At 34.6% G+C, this 17,985-nt stretch overlaps 1 protein-coding gene and 1 long non-coding RNA gene across 11 annotated transcripts; one reads left to right on the top strand and one right to left on the bottom strand.

Moving 5' to 3' along the window:
* Positions 1–563: 563 nt before the first annotated feature.
* LOC110729372 lies at positions 564–12,799 on the bottom strand. 10 transcript variants are annotated; one of them, XR_002512902.1, is made up of 11 exons: positions 12,008–12,798; positions 11,674–11,805; positions 11,286–11,374; positions 8,271–8,448; positions 6,975–7,037; positions 6,839–6,895; positions 5,414–5,530; positions 5,047–5,158; positions 4,130–4,918; positions 2,512–2,716; positions 564–2,416 (listed from the first exon to the last, which is right to left on the bottom strand). It is a non-coding gene; the product is annotated as an uncharacterized LOC110729372 (long non-coding RNA). The 10 variants fall into 10 exon arrangements; XR_002512899.1 differs by adding an exon at positions 7,182–7,246 and having other exon boundaries at positions 568–2,416; positions 2,512–4,918; positions 12,008–12,799; XR_002512897.1 differs by having other exon boundaries at positions 571–2,416; positions 2,512–3,821; positions 12,008–12,796.
* Positions 12,800–14,111: 1,312 nt separating this feature from the next.
* Positions 14,112–17,789, top strand: LOC110729371 (laccase-4-like). Its single transcript, XM_021909107.1, has 7 exons — positions 14,112–14,323; positions 14,457–14,608; positions 14,698–14,934; positions 15,124–15,131; positions 16,130–16,258; positions 16,363–17,322; positions 17,421–17,789. Exons 1-7 carry the CDS (start codon positions 14,189–14,191, stop codon positions 17,549–17,551), a joined length of 1,752 nt encoding a protein of 583 aa, XP_021764799.1. The 5' UTR covers positions 14,112–14,188; the 3' UTR covers positions 17,552–17,789.
* The last annotated feature ends 196 nt before the right edge of the window (positions 17,790–17,985 follow it).

Below are 17,985 nucleotides of genomic sequence, written 5' to 3'. Positions count from 1 at the left end.
TTTAATAATCTTACCCCAATCCAAGATAGATGATTTTTTATTTAATTATTTATTTTTTTAATCCTAAATGCTTTTATAATGACTACAGGTTAATTAATTAGCTAACAATAAAATGTTATTTATTTTGTAATCAAACCACCATATATGGTAAATTTATTATTGAATTATTAGTCAATGATCATTCTAATACAGAAGTACACAACAAATAAAAAGTAGGTGAAATGCTTTCCCAATTTTTACGGGATCATTAAGTAGTCAATACTTCCGAGATACTTATTCTTAGTTATTTACCTTGTTTGTTGACTGATTTAATTTATGTTAATTGGGCAATTCACCTGGAATCATAATTGCTATGTAGAAAAATGTGTTCGTGCATAATAAATTTGGAAAAGTATACATAACATGATATGTAACGCTGTACATGCAAATGAAAGAACATAGCCAAAAAGTAGGATTAATCTAAAATTCTCAGAATATCCATCTGGTAACATCAAATGCAAGAAACTATTCAAGGACGTTTTAAGCTATTGTAAACTAAAATACAAGGGAACCCGAGATTGACATTTTAGTTTATCTCCTCTCATAACTTTATGTATAGATGTCTGTGCCACTTTATTATTTCACTTTTATTATTTAAAAAATCAAAGAAAAACAATATATTGTGAGAGGGGATGTATTTACAAATTTATCTGAAAGATCAACTTGAATTTTCCCCTAAAATACTTAGATGGATTTATTTACTTATCTTCAAAAGAAAATAACCTGTGGCAAAAATTATGCAACACCTATAATCTATTATTAAAACCCAACAAAACTAATCAATTATTGGAAATTTTGTCTAGAACTACCCGCAAGATAGGGTCATTTGTGAACAACTACCCATTTTTGTTTTAATTATTTAGAACTACCCGCAAGTTTGAAAACGTTTGGGTAGCACTACCCATTAATGTTTTCCGTCCTATTTACACGTTATTAGAGCTCACTTTTAACTTTTCCCACCCAATTAACTCCCCCCCCCCCAACTACCTTCTCTCCTCCTCTCTCCTCTATAATTTTTTTTTCCCTCCATCGTCACTCAAAAAATCTGATTGAAGAAATCAAGCAATTGAACACAAATTCAGGTCATCTTTCACACTTTCCTTCTAATACATTGTTTTTCGCATTTGTTTACAAGGTTTAATTGAATGCAAATTAAAGAATTAGGGTTTAAATTACTGATTCAGATTAGGGTTTATGTGCTCAATCAAATTTGGGGGTTTTGATTTCTAGGGCTTGGGGTTCAATTGAGTTCTGGGAATCGGTTATTTTGTATTTGAGATTGAATTTTGAAGCATTTTATTTACTAATTGACATTGTAATTGGTAGGATGTCCAATTCTTCATACCACTTCGCTATGCAATATCATCCAAACAAGTGCAATTGTAGTATTCCACCAAAATTGGAGATGTCGTGGACTACAAAAAACCCTAGGAGAAGATTTTTGGCTTGTAAATTCTATAATGCTGCATCTGGTACAAGAGGATGCAAATTTTTCAGATGGATTGATGAAGAAATATTTAAGTGGCAGAGGGTTGTTACTAATCAACTTGTGTTGGACAAAAGCTTATGAAAAATGAGATTGCTTTACTGAAACAACAGGTTTGCCTGCTTCAAGACCAAAAGGCAAGGGTGGAGATTGAAAAAGAAAGATTTAACAAGAAATGCAAGATACTTTCTGCAGCTATGAAGAAGGCAAAGGCAGGTGATAGGGATGGCGTAGTGATAATTGTTATTATTGGATTGGTGTTAGTGTATTTAGGAAGGACATTGATGTAGTAGGCAATTAGTTAATGATTGGTATTACATTTGCATTGTATTAGTGGCAAATGTCATAGATTTTGATATGTAAACAAAGTGCACGACCTTTATCAATTTTAGGTCGTAATATTGTCATTACAATGAAATGGAATGGTGTTTTGATTACTACCTTTACAATGCAATTTAAGACATAAATTTTGAGCACATTTATATTGAAAAAGCCTTGCATTTCATCATCCAAAATAATTACAAGGTCAAAGTGGATTTGTTCATCAACACTTAATAAAATATAGGCTACAACAATGTAATATTAGGTTGAAGTACATGTAGCCCCCCAAAATATATAAAGATTGTTATTAACACAAAATACAAAAAATAACCAAATCACATCATAATCTATGGCTTCCACGTAGGCTGATTCTTCATTTTTGGCTTAATTGGAAGCTTTGCTTTTGATTGTGCTGCCTTAGGACTTCCCTATGCCGGTTGTTTGAGGCAGGGCTGGGGTGTTGGGGTTGGTTGAGTAGGTTATGGTGGACCAGAAGCTACATCCTGTGAGCTTTGCTGAGATGGAGCAATTTGTGATGTGGATGTGCCAATTTTGAGGGTTAATCTTACCCTGAGAAAAAAAAAAAATTTAAAACAAATTATAACACATTTAGAGCATGGTTCATTAATCTTAAAAGATACAACCTAGCTTGAGTCCCCACATACCTTTTTCCCAGCTCTTTCCCAATTCTTTTGCCTTTGTAACACATTCCAAGGGTTCATTGATGGGGGCCTGCCACCTAAGTCAGGAGGTGGATTCTAGCACTTGTTCTTATAATGCCCTAGGTGTCCACAATTTGAGCACTTTGGCAGTTTCTTAGCTCTTTGGCACTACTCACCAATTTCCTGCTTCCTTTTCTTATGGGAGGGTCTGCCACAAAAACCTGAAAACCTTATTACAGGTGGTATGGGTTGCATCATATCAGACATTTTCTCCCATTGTTTCATGCCCTGCATAGGTCTAATACATGGTGTGTTTGCCTCTAAGTAGAAATTATCAACAAAATTTTCTTACAATGCAAGCCCAAGCATGTGCACATGGGATCCCATCTGAAGCTACATGTTCTCTCCCCCAAATTGACTACATATCTATCATTATGGTAGTCCACTTCCCAAATGTCCACACAAATTGGAATACCTTGGCAACATAAGGCATAAATCTGCCTTCTTTCCTAACCTGCTTTCCCTTTGAAGCTACACTCTTCTTTGACTTCCCCTTTTGAGCAATTGTTTTCTTTCTTAGGGTAGGTTTTTGCAGGAGAAGAGTTGCTAGGGTTCAAAGAAGGTACAGAAGAAGAATTTGGGAAAGGGTTTTGTTCTTGACTTGTTTTTTGTTAACAAGGAGACAAATAAGGTTCTGAGCATTGTGAGGATAACATTGGGCTTTTTTGTACCTACCTAAAATGGCTATTATACTCAGCTTGGGTAATCACTACAGCTTCCCTATTATCATCATCATCATGTATTATGCCTTTTTTGGGAGATAACCTTAAGCTCCACCTAACAAGTTGAACCTTTTTTTAATGGGCTTCAGTTTTGTGCTGGTTTGATAGTTGGGGGTTTTGGTTTGGGAGTGAAAGTAGGTACAAAGCTACAGTTCTTTATCCTTGGACCTTGGCCTGTTCGATTTGTTGGATTGGGTTTGACTTCTCAAGTAAGGCCCAAATTATCTCTTTATCCCTGCTGTTGACCAAATTGATAATGTCATCAATGTCTCAAACTTTTCTTCTTCCATTAGTCAAATTTCTGCCATTTAACCTGTACCACACTGAAATTTTGGGGAAATTTTGGGGTACCTGCTACACACTAAATCATATGCTTGTATCACCCACCTTCTCAAAGTCCCAACATTAAGTTCCTTCAACCAACAACTCATTCTCATATACATTCCTCCCCCCATATATTCTGTCTTACCCTTTCTGTATTTAAATTCCCTACCAACCCAAATATTCATATCAACATAAGATTGAAGCTCCCTACAACATTGATATATAACAATTAATATTCAATAACAATGTGGCTAAATTCAGTCAAACAACATTCACTCAAACAACATGCAGGACATAACAACTAAGCGAGTAATGCACAATTATCTAAGCTCAACAGCAACCTCAATTGTTAATTAATTATGTGATAAAGTGTTGCAATTGTTTAATTGTCCGGTCAATTTTGTCAATTAAAAAATTAGGGTTCCAATTTCAAGTATTTAAATATTAAGGGTTTTCACATTTTTTATATTATTAAAGGTAAAGGACAGAAATTTAAGGTGATTACACCAATGTACCTTGTTCGTCCTTGTTGTGCTGCAATAATTTGTGTATTTACTTCACTTTCCCCCTTTTTCATTGCTGTAGTTTCACTCATTTACTTCGAGTTACCCAAAAAAGCAACAAGATGAGTTGGAAGAGAGAGAGATAACAAAGAAAGGGATGGTAGGGCTGCCAAATTTCTGAAAAGGAGAGGAAGATGATGGTGAAGATTCGCTGCTTAGGTCAGAGAATCAAGGTCAAATGAGGAAGGTGAGAGAAGAGGGTGATAATGGAAGGAAATTAATTAGGGAGGAGAGAAGGTAGTTGGGGGGGAGTTAATTGGGTGGGAATAGTTACCCAATAACGTGTAAATTGGACGGAAAACATTAATGGGTAGTGCTACCCAAATGTTTTCAAACTTGCGGGTAGTTCTAAACAAATAAAAAAAAGGGGGGGTAGTTGTTCACAAATGACCCTATCTTGCGGGTAGTTCTAGACAAAATTTCCTCAATTATTTCCACTAAAAAAGTAGATACCGCAGACCATGAATCTCCGTTGCATTTGTGAATTAACAAATGAATTAACGAGAACCCCAAACCTTGAATCTCTCACAGCATCCTCTCACTTTTGGTTTATAGGTTGCTGTTGCAGCCTCTATAGACTACCGCAACCAGCCTGGTCTGCTGTTTTCTTCTTGCTGCTGCTGCCTTTGTCGTACTGCTGCCACCTCATTATCTTGTTTCTCTCTCTCTCTCTTTTTGCTTATTTAATTCAAGATTGATGTTGTTCGTCCAAAATCTGAACCTTTTAATAATATACTTTTCCTATAATGAAAAAACCACATCTCAGGTAGGAGCAGATGACTTAGCATTATAATGAAAAAACCACATCTCAGGTAGGAGCAGATGACTTAGCCTAAGATAATGCAGACAAATGATGAAAATGTTAATACCTTATTGCAGGAGCAGATGACTTAGCATTACACAAAACGATTGGCCACGCCTTCCTAAATCCATAACGAGCCAGAGAAACATCTTGGCACTCTAGAGATGTCCTGCACATGACTATACCAGAAAGTATCTCAATATAAGTTGGTAACTTATTTTTTGCTTTTATTTCATTGTCAAGTACATGCATCAAGGTAGCTATTGTACTTTTCCTGGTATGATTGATTCATGCTCCACGATTAATTGTGCAGAAGGTTGAATTATCTAATCAATGACAGTGTGCAAACAACTTATAAACTAAAATTTGCATCTTTCAACTAATAACAATTAATTTCTATAATCAATGTTTAGAATCATAAACTTATAGCTTACACACTCTTCTAGTTTTACAAGCAGGCTGATTGAACCAAGTCTTGACATAGTTTTGCCAGTGCTTCTTGAAATGGGCATTAGGCACACACAACATTATTATGCCTCACCATGGCTTACCTGCATAAATAAACAAGACCTCACTAAACCAAAAGAAATAAAAATCCATAGCAAAATTTATGCATGCATCTGCAAAACCACCCCACTACATTACAAGAAATTCAACATACAGTATGTTTGCAAGACATATCAACAGATTTTAGTCAAATACGAATACAACAGTACCATACAAAACAACTATAGCATCTATAGCAAACAGAGCCCTACTACACATACAAAACAATTGAATAGCAAACAGGGCAAAGCCAAAATAGCAAACAGGGCAAAGCCAAAATAGCTATAATCCATAGAATATACAAAGACTATGACTTATATCCAATAATCTTTCTTCTAAATTCTTTAAAAGGGTACATATAGGTGAGGAGTGAGGACAGATGCTAAATTTGAATCAAGTTCAATAAGCCACATCAACTAAACAAACTAACAACATGGTCACACTCATATAGCATCAACCTAGTCACCCTCACACTTGCCCCCATCACTGATAATGCCAAATTGGACTTTCCTCGTACTAAATCTCACTCAACAATAATCAAAGTAGAATAATACAATTCACTAACCTAAAGACGCAACCACTTAGTACCATAAAGAATTCAACATCCCTAAAACAATTGGACACAGGTACCAATAGTGTGATGAAATTACACCATTAAAAAATTCTGTTGCAATAAATTTAAGAAACAAATGTAGGAAATTGAATAAACCAAGAAGATAAGAACGTCTACATCTGAAATCTCTTGAAGATTGCTTGTATAATAAGGAATGTATTGTCACTAAATAAAACTGGCAGAGACCCCGAATGCATGTATCAAGTAAATTAAGTACAAAAAATATAAAAGAAACATCACAGTACCCCAACTTCAACATACAGAGTAATTTTTCAAAAATAAGAGACTGCTTCTAGCTTTATTGATCATAGTTCTATTCGAATCAAAAAAGAAACGATGTTTCAACCGCCCTTGACCCTAATCAATAATTTAGGTCCAAGATCTTTGATTCTGATGGAACAACTAAAATAAGATTCTCATATATAATTACTGTTTTTAATGTCATTCAAGCAGAAACCTAAGAAGTCATAATTTATGTTGAAGACGTAATGCATTAGAAAAACTGCGTCATACTCATTAACTTCACCTAGTAAGAAGACTAACAAGACAGAGAGAAAGTAGCTCAATTTTGGTTATGATGTTATCCATCTAAATTTACATGGAGTTATTTGACCATGTAGATTGGAAAAAAAATTAAAAAGATATCACAAAGAAAGCAAAATATAGATTGGAGCAGAAATCATAGAATTTTAAGTTTTACCATTGCTTCTTTAGCAGTGAGCCATTTCTGGTGATCATTATCAACAAAGTCAGTAACCTGCAATCCAGATCAATTACAATTAGCAATTTTATTTTGTCAATATTGGATTTAAACGTCAAATGACCAAGAATAACACCTCTGGAACTGCCATATGTTTTATTGTCAGCATTAAATTTTGTCCCAAGGTTTTCGGCTATGCCTGCAACATTTAAAACATAACTCATATGATCAATTAATTTCTAGACCTGCGAATCACAAGGCCGGAAACAATACAAAGAAAAATTTTTAAAAATAATAAAATTGGAAAAAAAAAAAAAAAAAAAAAAAAAAGACAATTACTAACCTTCCTGAAAAAAAGAATTACCCAGCCAAAATTACCTACTTAAATAGAGATCTACCAATATTATCCTGAAAAAACAATATTACTAATTTTTATCTAAACTACATTTTGTTCAGATGCAAGGATGAGCCCAAAAAAAGAAAAGATAAAAAATAAAAAAACAGATTCATGGATATATACACTTGGAACTTCATTAGATACAATATATTGCGGAAATATTTGTAAAACACCCACAAAGGTGGGTTTGCCTCGCATGATTGTGCGAATCCGAGTACATGAGAGTTGCACCTAGTTACATTTATGAATTATTAATTCTTGCATGATTAATGAAAGACCCCTCATTCCCTTTCAATCGACGATGTTATTATAGGACCATGAACCAGTAATTAATTATTCTGCAAATTTTATTTAGGACCATGAACCAGTAATTGATTATTCTGCAAATTTTATTTAGGACCATGAATCAATAGTTGATGTTGTTCAGCCAGAAATTACTTTCTGAAACTTTACCCCGCCAATTACTCAATATAGATGTCAATGTAAGGAAAAAAGCAATTCAACAAATTAATATATAATGGTAATTTAACCCCACAAATATCTGCCCATTTATTACACAAGATCACTGTCTCAGATTCCATTATTGTGGAAGGTGCATTCTAAGCTAGGTGTAAACAATCAAACATCAAGGCATCCAAGAACAGCAGAATTATGTGGCTGCACAGATCACAACTTCAGCAACATGTATATTAGACTCTTAAAGAAAAACATTACCCAACTCACAGACCAGCTAGACCTGTTGACCGGGACCTCAGGTCGGCTTTCTGCCAAGTCATTTACATCGAGTCATAACATTTTATCTAAAACCGGTGATATCACGGGTTAGGATTGATTTAACTTATGGATGGATCAGAACACACTGTTCCAAAACCCAAAATTTCATAGTAGATTTTAGACAGTTGTCTAAGTTAATTCTTTTGCACCTCTCTAAACAGTTCAAGATTTCAAGTGACACATACTTAGATCAGAGAAACAGTTACATGAAAGAAAGAGTGGAATATTGAAGTAATTTTAGCTGATCAATGTAGTAAATACCTTCTGGCAAACAACAAAAGCAGCCTGTTCTGGAGTCATATCATCTAAGGGCGTCAATGAAGTCAAGATCTCCCACGAGATGATGCCAAAACATTAAACATCAACTCTCTTTGTATGGTGCTTTTCTCTTATCATTTCCAGATCCATCCAGCGATAGGTTCCAGTGAATCATATTGCACTGCCAATTTGAGTATCTAAGCATGAGATACCAAAATCAGCTACTTTCACACACATATCATTTTTGAGAAGAAGATTTTCTGATTTTAAATCATGGCGAAGTATTCCCTGAGAATGAAGAAATTGCATTCCTTGACCAAAGTCGAGAGCAAATCAAACAAATCAGCTCTTCGACATCCCACAACTTAATCAACCTATTACTCTAAAATTCACAGATTAATCTAATCACTAACAATTCAGAAAAATGATATGTCGTGTTTTGTGTATATTATTTGGCTTATTTTTAGTTAGTTTTGTTAGTTTAGTTGAGTATTTGAGTCCGTTTTGGCGTATTTTGCTTTAGTTTGGATAATTCGATGCTTTTATGGGTAGTTGTGTTGTTTTTGATGAATTTCAGGAATAATGGAATTAATTTGGATGAGTTATGGATCCATGAAGTAAGCCAAGGCCCATGAAGTTGAAAAATTGAAGAAAAGGCCCTTTTAGAGGTAGGCACGGCCGTGCCTACTATGAGGCACGTCCGTGCCTACTATGAGGCACGTCCGTGCCTACTATGAGGCACGTCCGTGCCTACTATGAGGCACGTCCGTGCCCAGGTAAAGAAGCAAGCACGCCCATGTTTAAACACCCAGCACGTCCGTGCCTGCAGGCACGTCCGTGGCCAGCAGGAAGACAGACTCAGCAGCGTTTTTATTTTTAGAGAGGCACGTCCGTGCCTCACACTAGGCACGTCCGTGCCTCCTGGAATTTCAGTGCGCCAAACTTAGGAGTTAAATCTTATCTTTTTAGGTTTGTTTATAAACCTTTTAGCCTTGTTTTGAGGACGATTCATTAATTAAGCCTTGTTTTTATTTTTTTTATTATTCTCTCCTTAAGAACTAGTTCTCCATTATTATTTTCCAAGTTTTTGTAATTCAAGATTCAAACTTTCTACTTTCAATTTTATTCAAGATTTGGTATTTATTTTTCATCCCTTGTTATTTAATTATGTTTTCATTATTTATTATTGTTTTCATTATTTATTATTGTTTTTGTTTCTTTAATCATGTGTGAGTAGATTCTTTAATTCAAGGTCTAGTGTAGCCCTATTATTATTGATGCATGAATTAAATCTTTAAATTCTTTAATAACTTTAACAATTGAATTGCTAAATTGATTGTGATTATGCCAATGCTAGGTTAGACGTAACTATAATATTGCGATTATTCCATTGTTTTTATCACAGCGAGAGTTGGGTATAAACGGATTTGAGTAAATTAATTTAGGGTTTGATTCATATCACGAGAGTAGTTATGTTTGACAATTGGGAAGTCAGAGTAATGTGTTTAATGTCTTTAATATGCATGATACCATGAGAATAGGATTGATTGTATGTTAGGGAAGCCATTGATACTCGAGAGAGATCCTTGGTATTTAATAGGGTTTACTTTTCCCCGTTCGATTGAAATTGTATGTTAAGGGTAGAATTACAATTGCATCGATAATAATTGTGGTGAAACTAGATCTTGGATGTTTTAAATACTTGATTTAATCATCTCATTTAGTTTATTTTTGAATTTTTCATACATTAGTTCCTTAGTTAATCGATCATTATTGATTCTTACTTAGTAGAAATTCGAGTCTATTTAATTATTTTTGAACCTTAGTCTCTTGGGATCCGACCCTTACTTGCCGGTCTACATTAGTATTGGTCTGTTAGGTTATTTTTGATAGGTACGCGACACGCCTATCAAAACAATATGCATAACCCAAGAAATCTAAATAAAATATCATCAACAAAATTAAGCAAAAGGGTCCAAAATAAAGCATAAAATCAACAAGGGTATGAATCAAATTTTCAAATTAAAGGAACCAAATTAAAAAATTGATTGAACCTTAATAAAAATGATTCCCTAATCTGCTTCATTTATATATTTACTGAACTTCATTCAAAAATTTTGGTAAACATTCTAATAAATGAAAGCAAATATACAGAGTACATTTTAGTCAAATAAATAATCCATATGACCCTTTAAAATTAGAGTTTGGATGATGAAATCAGATTTAGTATTCCCTAATCTGCTCCATTTGTTTAATGAACTTCATTCAAAGATTTTGGTAAACATTCTAATAAATGAATGCAAATAAACGGAGTACATTTTAGTCAAAATAAATAATCCATGACCCTTTAAAATTAGAATTTGGATGATGAATCAGATTTGGTAAGCATGTTTATACCATGGCATCATATAGTTGTTGAGATGCATCTTTATTATCCTTAGCTATTAGCTATTGCTACAAAGGTTTCATCGCTAAGATCATTAGGAGTTTAGGACTAATAAGTTGAGACAAAAATAATGCACCCTTATAGTCGTTATAGATAGAGAGATATGTCTATCCTTCATCTCATCAACCAAAGCCATATAAGATTATAAGAGTAGATTGTCACTGTTATATGACTCGAGAATCTTACTCAATAGTCCCTGTTAATCCAGATGTGGAATTTTAAAACCAAGATCATAAGGAATAATAAGACCATACGTTTAAAACCATGGAATTTTACTTCAAGAATTGTAGTAGTTATGGCATACTGTTCCTTAGTCCCGATAAATTTCCTCTTACTTAAAATCAGTTAGCTATCAAATATTTTACACACTAATCAAGTCAATTAACTTCATCAAATCTGTTTCTTTATCTTGAAAAACTACCATCTTTATCTCTATGTAAAATTACCTACAGCCTAAATCATTGAAGGAGTCTTTTTCCATACTCTTGCCATTAATTTGTCCAAAAAAAAATCCTCTTATCAAGATACGTCACAATTTCTATAATAAAATTATGAATCAAGAAGCCACTTACTGACTTTGATGATATGAGGTAAAAGCTTTTCTCATGAAATCAGAGCCTGCTTTGTACTTATTGCCATTACCAACTTGAGACTCTTGGTTCTGCATATAGAATCAGAATCAATTAATCTAAGATTTAAGACACAAAGATAGATATTTTCCCTAGTACTTAGAATGTAATTGACAAAGAAACCATTTAGAAGTAGCTTCCACAAACCATCCAGAGGGTTAAGCTCAAATAAAGGTTTTTGATGTGGCAATTTGGAAAATTAGTTTTTAAAACACTAAGCACAATTAGAATGACCAACAAAACACCCTGATAATTTTCGACACACAACATAATCAATCAGTCACCAAATATAATTATTGACATACCAAAATATACAAGAATATAAATTTACTTTAGCATAGTAATCTTTCCAAACCCGGCGAGCAATCTGATGCCCTACCAAATCAAAGGCCTTGAACTTGATTTTTCCAACACTAAGTTCTTCGGATGTTGGATATTGAGTTGGCTGATGTTGAACCAATTTCTGCAATCAATTTATCACCAGAGAAACAAAACCAATTCAATTCACATATTACACAAACAAAATTGTTAAATCCAAAAGTAAACATTACTAGCTAATTTTTATTTTTTTTTTTATTTTTTTGGGATTACTTTTGATTTAGACAAACAATTCACAGTATACACAGGAATTGGAAGAGACGAACATAGAAGAAGAAAGATCTTACCTCAGAAGTTGCTTCAACTGATGGGAAAGCTCAGAAGCCGCATCAATGGAGGATTCAGAGTACGTGCTTCAAGCCTTCAATAGAGCAGGGAGAAATTACCCCCAAATTCCACAAACCCAATGCCTTTTCTGATAATTTCGAGTACATTAGGGTTTACAGGATAATCTATTACTTGAATGAATTTAAGAGAGAGGAAAAGCTCAGAAGTTCCTTCAATGGAGTGAAGCAAGAGAATTAACACCGCCAGAAATTCTGATTTTCATCATGTAATTGAGAATCGGAGATATGGAGGGGAGGAAATTAAGGGAGAAAGAGGAGAGAGGATGCTAGAAATTGAGAGGATGGAGCAATTTCTGATAACAATCAGAGGAATTCAGGAAAAAGGAAGAAGAGAAGACAAGAGTCAGGCATCAAATCAACTTGGACCAAGGGCAAAGAAGGAATTTTGAGCATTAAGGGCACTACGGGAAATGCACTGTTGCTAATCTACAGTAGAAGTGCTCATATTTTAGTAAGGGTTAGGTTATAGATCCATGTAGTTGGTAAGCACTTTTAATTTTACGTTATTATATACTTTCTTCGTTTCAAAAAAAAAAAAAAAAAAAAATTACATTTTGACTAAAAAAGTGTTACAATTTTTATGAAATGGAGGAATATGTACATTGTAATCTTTTTACATATTTGGTTTTATTTAAAATACTTACATCACTTTGATTTTTGATAATTCATAAGTCAAACTTTGACTAGGATTTTCTAACTTTACATGAAAACAAATGTTACAATGTACTCCGTAAAATGTTACCTACTTCCTTCGTTTTTTTTATAGTTGCAATACTTCTTTTTTCACGTTTGTCGATGCATGATTTCAACCGTTAATATCTTTAATTATCAATATATAAAAATTATAAACATTTGATATTAAAATAGTATAAATCGAGGCGAACCTAACAAGATCTCACATGACTATATTTTTTACATAGCTGTAAATCATTAAAACTAGTCAAACTGTTGCAAGTTTGCAACTATTAAAAAACGGAGGAAGTATATGGTTAGTTTTTACTTTTAATCCAGTGTACAATATAATGTACAACCAACAATGGTAAATTTTTTTAAAAAAATCGAAACTTACTCTACAATAAGTAAATCCCAAGCTAGAGTGTAAAGGTAATTATATTATATCCTTATCAGAGTTATCTCATGAAATATTTACATTTAAATCATAAAAGGTTTAAAGTTACCTGAAAACAGGGTAATAATTATCCAAAGAGGATGAACAGTTACCTAAAACTGTTTGATTTACACTAAAAATATTGTACACATAGTGTACACCAAATATTTTAATTTAATTAGAAAAAGTAGATGAACAACTATTAATCAAAATATTATTTAAACACATTACACATCTACCCTTACTCTTCCTTCTTACCAGTGTAATTTATTTTTCAGACAAAAAAAAAAAAAAATTAAGAAGAACAAATAAAGACTGAGGGTATAGATAATACTCCCTCGGTTTCTATTTTTTGCCCATTTGACTTTTCACGGTCTACAAGACGCATCTTAAAACATATATATATATATATGCGTAAAAAAAATATAAAAAAAAATAGTGCCAAAGGAAATACTCTGCAGTAGAAATCTACATCATGTAGTATTCTTATTTGATTTGCTCCTAAACAACAGTCATGAATTCATGATGATGAATTTTGTGTAAAACACAAGCTTGATTAAACACTTTTAGGTTGGATAATTGTAGCCACTTTTATTTTTAATTTATTTATAATTTTCCATTATAATTAAACGCTGACTTTCCAGTAATAAGTCAAATCACATACACCTTAACACCTACATACACATCTTTCCTTCAAAATCCTGAAGAATATGCAAATTGAGTTGGACATCCCACTTAACCCAAAAAATCAACCAGCAGCTGGTTGGTTTAACGGTTCATTTGGTTGAAAGCCACATCTACATGTCTATTACTTGCTTAATTATCCACTAAATCACCAAACTTAACCATCACATTTACTCAATCTCTCACTATCTATTCTTCCTCTTATTATAAATCACCTCATTTTCTTTGTGTTACACCACTCACCTTAATCATCTTACATTTGTTTTGGTTTTTCGGTCTCGTAAGCAATTAATTTACCATTACCTCAAAACAAATTTTGAGAAGCTAAAATGGGGTACATTTGGCTTACACATTCATCATCTTACTTATACACTACACTCTTCCTACTACTTTGTACTTGCTTGGTTAGCTCTAAGCTTGTTATGGCTAAGCATACTGGCATAACTCGACGCTACAATTTTGAGGTAAGCAAAACTGTTTTATAAGTGTACAAAATTTACTATATAAGATATATTGACCCTATTAGCTGTTTAACTACGAAAGCAGATTTTTTGTTACTTAGGCACATTGTAACTTATCCTTTCATCGTGCATGTAGGTCAAGATGCAAAATGTGACGAGATTATGCCAAACAAAGAGCATTGTAACCATTAATGGGCAGTTCCCAGGGCCAAAAATTGTCACCAGGGAAGGTGATAGACTTGAAATTACTATGGTGAATAACATTAAGTACAACGTTACAGTTCACTGGTAAGTAACATCTTTGTACGAAAAAACAAATATTCGTATACATTTAACATAACATAAATCTAAATGTACCATTTAATATCACGGAACAGGCATGGCATTAGACAACTGAGGAGTGGATGGGCTGATGGACCGGCTTATGTCACACAATGCCCAACTCAAACTGGTCAAAAATATGTGTATAAATTTAGAGTCGCAGATCAAAGAGGAACCTTGTTTTGGCATGCTCATATTTCATGGCTTAGGGCTACTCTTTATGGCCCCATTATAATTCTACCAAAGCATGGTGTTCCTTATCCATTCCCTCAGCCTTACAAGGAAGTTCAATTGTTTTTGGTAAATTTTCGTAGTATTTTTATGATAATTTTACCTTTTCAATCAAATTTTGATAAAATAATGGAAAATTTGCAAATTACCACCCACAAAATATACCTATTTTGATATAACCACCCAAAAAAAAAATATTGTAAAATACCACCCACTAATTTAAAAAAACGCTCAGATTGCCACCCATTTAGAATTTCCGGTGGAATTTCCGTCTGTGGGCCCCACTTTTTTATTTTTTTCCTTTTTTTTCTTCTATTTTACGGATTTCTCACTCTCTCTCCCCGATTTTTCACTCTTCTTCTTCCTACCTTTTTTCTTTCTTCTTCCCAACCACCACCACCACCATTGCTCCACCTTTTCTAGCAAATCACCTATCTCCTTTTCCAGCAACACCGAAAACCACCCCTCCCCTTCCCCCCAACCCCTGAAAAAACCATCAATTCCGTTCGCCAGCCCCCCCTTAGTTCCGCCACTGCCTCCTTCGTTCCAAATCGCCACCACCGCACCAAATCGCCACCACCGTTCCACCTACAGCCTGCAATTGAGCCACCAAGCACCACAAAATCGCCACCAAATCCGTGCAAAACTGCCCATGTTAACCCACACACACCAAATCGCACCAAATTGCCACCAATCGCACCAAATCGCCACCACCGCACCAAATCGCCACCATTGTTCCAACTTTGGCCCGCAATTGAGCCAGAAATCGCCACCACTTCCAAATTCAATAATACAGGTACCCTAATTGTTGAAATAACACAACTAATTCCCCAATTTTCCCCAATTCAAGGGCAACAAGAACCCTAATTAACTAATCCCCCATTTTTTCCCCAATTACAATTCTTGTGGATGCTTCTGCAATTAGGGGAAGCGTTTTTTTGTGAAATTTTGGGAAAATTTGAAGAAGAAGATGGTGTTTTACTATGGAGAAGTGTTTAATGGGAAAAAATCGGGGAAGCAATGAGTTAAAAACCAAAAAATAGTTGTTATTAGCCGTTGAGTGGGATCCACAAACCGAAATTCCACCGGAAATTCTAAATGGGTGGCAATCTGAGCGTTTTTTTAAATTAGTGGGTGGTATTTTACAAATTTTTTTTTTTTTGGGTGGTTATATCAAAATAGGTATACTTTGTGGGTGGTAATTTGCAAATTTTCCTAAAATAATTGATGTCAATTTATTAAATTTTAAAAAAACAGGGGAATGGTGGAAAGCAGACACTGAATTAGTGATTAACCAAGCAATGAAAACAGGATCAGCCCCTAATCTTTCAGACGCGTTCACTATTAACGGGCTTCCTGGACCCTTGTACAATTGCTCAATAAAAGGTACAAAACATACATCTAATCCTATGAAGTATGATTTATAGTATTGATTACTATGACTTTCTAGCAGTATCTGTCATCTGATTACTGCACTACTCATTATGTAGATGCATTTAAGCTCAAGGTGAAGCCGGGCAAGACTTACCTTCTTCGTCTGATCAATGCTGCACTCAACGACGAGCTTTTCTTCAGCATCGCCAACCATACACTCACAGTTGTCGAAGCAGATGCCATCTATACTAAGCCATTCAGAACCAACACTATCCTCATAACTCCTGGACAAACTACTAATGTTCTTCTTACGGCCCAGAACCACCATCCTAATGCATCCTTCCTCATGGCAGCGCGGCCTTATGCAACCGGACCTGCAACATTCGACAATACAACCACAGCTGCCATACTCGTGTATGCTCGTGATCCTTCTCAGAAAGACACACACACTAAACTTCCACTACTCAAACCAAAACTCCCTTTCTTTAATGACACTTCATTCGCGGCTAAGTTTAACAGCAAGTTAAGAAGCCTTGCAAACTCAAATTTCCCTGCCAATGTACCTAAAAAGATTGACAGGCAATTCTTCTTCACTGTTGGCCTCGGATTACTCCCCTGCCCTAAGATTCAAACCTGTCAAGGACCCAACAACACAATGGTAGCAGCCGCGGTCAATAATGTTTCGTTTGTACAGCCTAATATTGCATTACTTCAAGCCCATTTCTTCCAAACAAATGGAGTGTTTAGCACAGATTTTCCAACAAAACCACCCTTTAAATTTAACTACACTGGTACACCACCCAACAACCTTATGCTCAGCCGCGGTACTAAAACAATTGTCTTACCATTTAACACAAGTGTTGAGCTAGTATTGCAGGACACTAGCATTATTGGGGCTGAAAGTCACCCTCTTCACCTTCATGGTTTTAATTTCTTCGTCGTAGGTCAAGGGGTTGGTAACTTTGATTCCAAGAATGATCCTGCAAAGTTTAACCTCGTCGATCCTATTGAGAGAAACACGGTTGGTGTACCATCTGGTGGATGGGTAGCTATCAGATTTCGTGCAGACAATCCAGGTAATGCAAATGTTCCTAGACAGTATAAGTCCAATTTTAGTGAAAGAAAAAAAAAATCATATACTTAGCTTAACTTATGGTGACATGAATATGAACAGGTGCTTGGTTTATGCATTGTCATTTGGAAGTTCACACGAGTTGGGGACTGAAGATGGCATGGATTGTACAGGATGGAAAGGAGAAGAACCAAAAATTGCCACCACCGCCTTCGGATCTCCCCAAATGTTGATGATTGTTGGAAATTCATATAAATGTTGTTTAGGATGCTTATTTCTGTGAAGCCTAGAGAGGCAACGAAACAGAACAGAATTTTAGTACTAGTGAGTATAAGCTTAGTATAAACCCAAAAATTTCAAGAGCAATTATGCAGCTAGAAATCTAGAATACGTTGTAAATTCATTCTTGAATACATGATTAATTCAATTTTGTACGATTTATAAAGATGATAGTGTAAGTTTTTTGTCCAACTATTAAATTTGCCGTGATGGGAAACTATAATCCAATAAGTTACAACGAATTAAAGGAGTCTGCTAATGCTGGCAATTGGGCTAGTGATGCAGATCAACCCAATTGCTTGCAAATCATCCAAGTTATTGGACATGGACCTTGTAGACAGTGTAGTTGTACTAGTCTTTGGATACCTTACATCAAAGTAATGTAAAA

This window comes from Chenopodium quinoa, unplaced genomic scaffold (genome assembly GCF_001683475.1).
Source record: "Chenopodium quinoa cultivar QQ74 unplaced genomic scaffold, ASM168347v1, whole genome shotgun sequence".
Taxonomy (NCBI): domain Eukaryota; kingdom Viridiplantae; phylum Streptophyta; class Magnoliopsida; order Caryophyllales; family Amaranthaceae; genus Chenopodium; species Chenopodium quinoa.
This window is presented reverse-complemented; position numbering and strand designations above follow the sequence as displayed.

What these genes read in the sequence shown, in the direction of transcription:
- LOC110729371 (XM_021909107.1), top strand. Translation starts at nt 14,189, where the DNA reads ATGGGGTACATTTGGCTTACACATTCATCATCTTACTTATACACTACA. An exon ending in CTCGACGCTACAATTTTGAG is followed by an intron (nt 14,324 to 14,456) that starts GTAAGCAAAACT and finishes TCGTGCATGTAG; the next exon opens with GTCAAGATGCAAAATGTGAC. An exon ending in TACAACGTTACAGTTCACTG is followed by an intron (nt 14,609 to 14,697) that starts GTAAGTAACATC and finishes ATCACGGAACAG; the next exon opens with GCATGGCATTAGACAACTGA.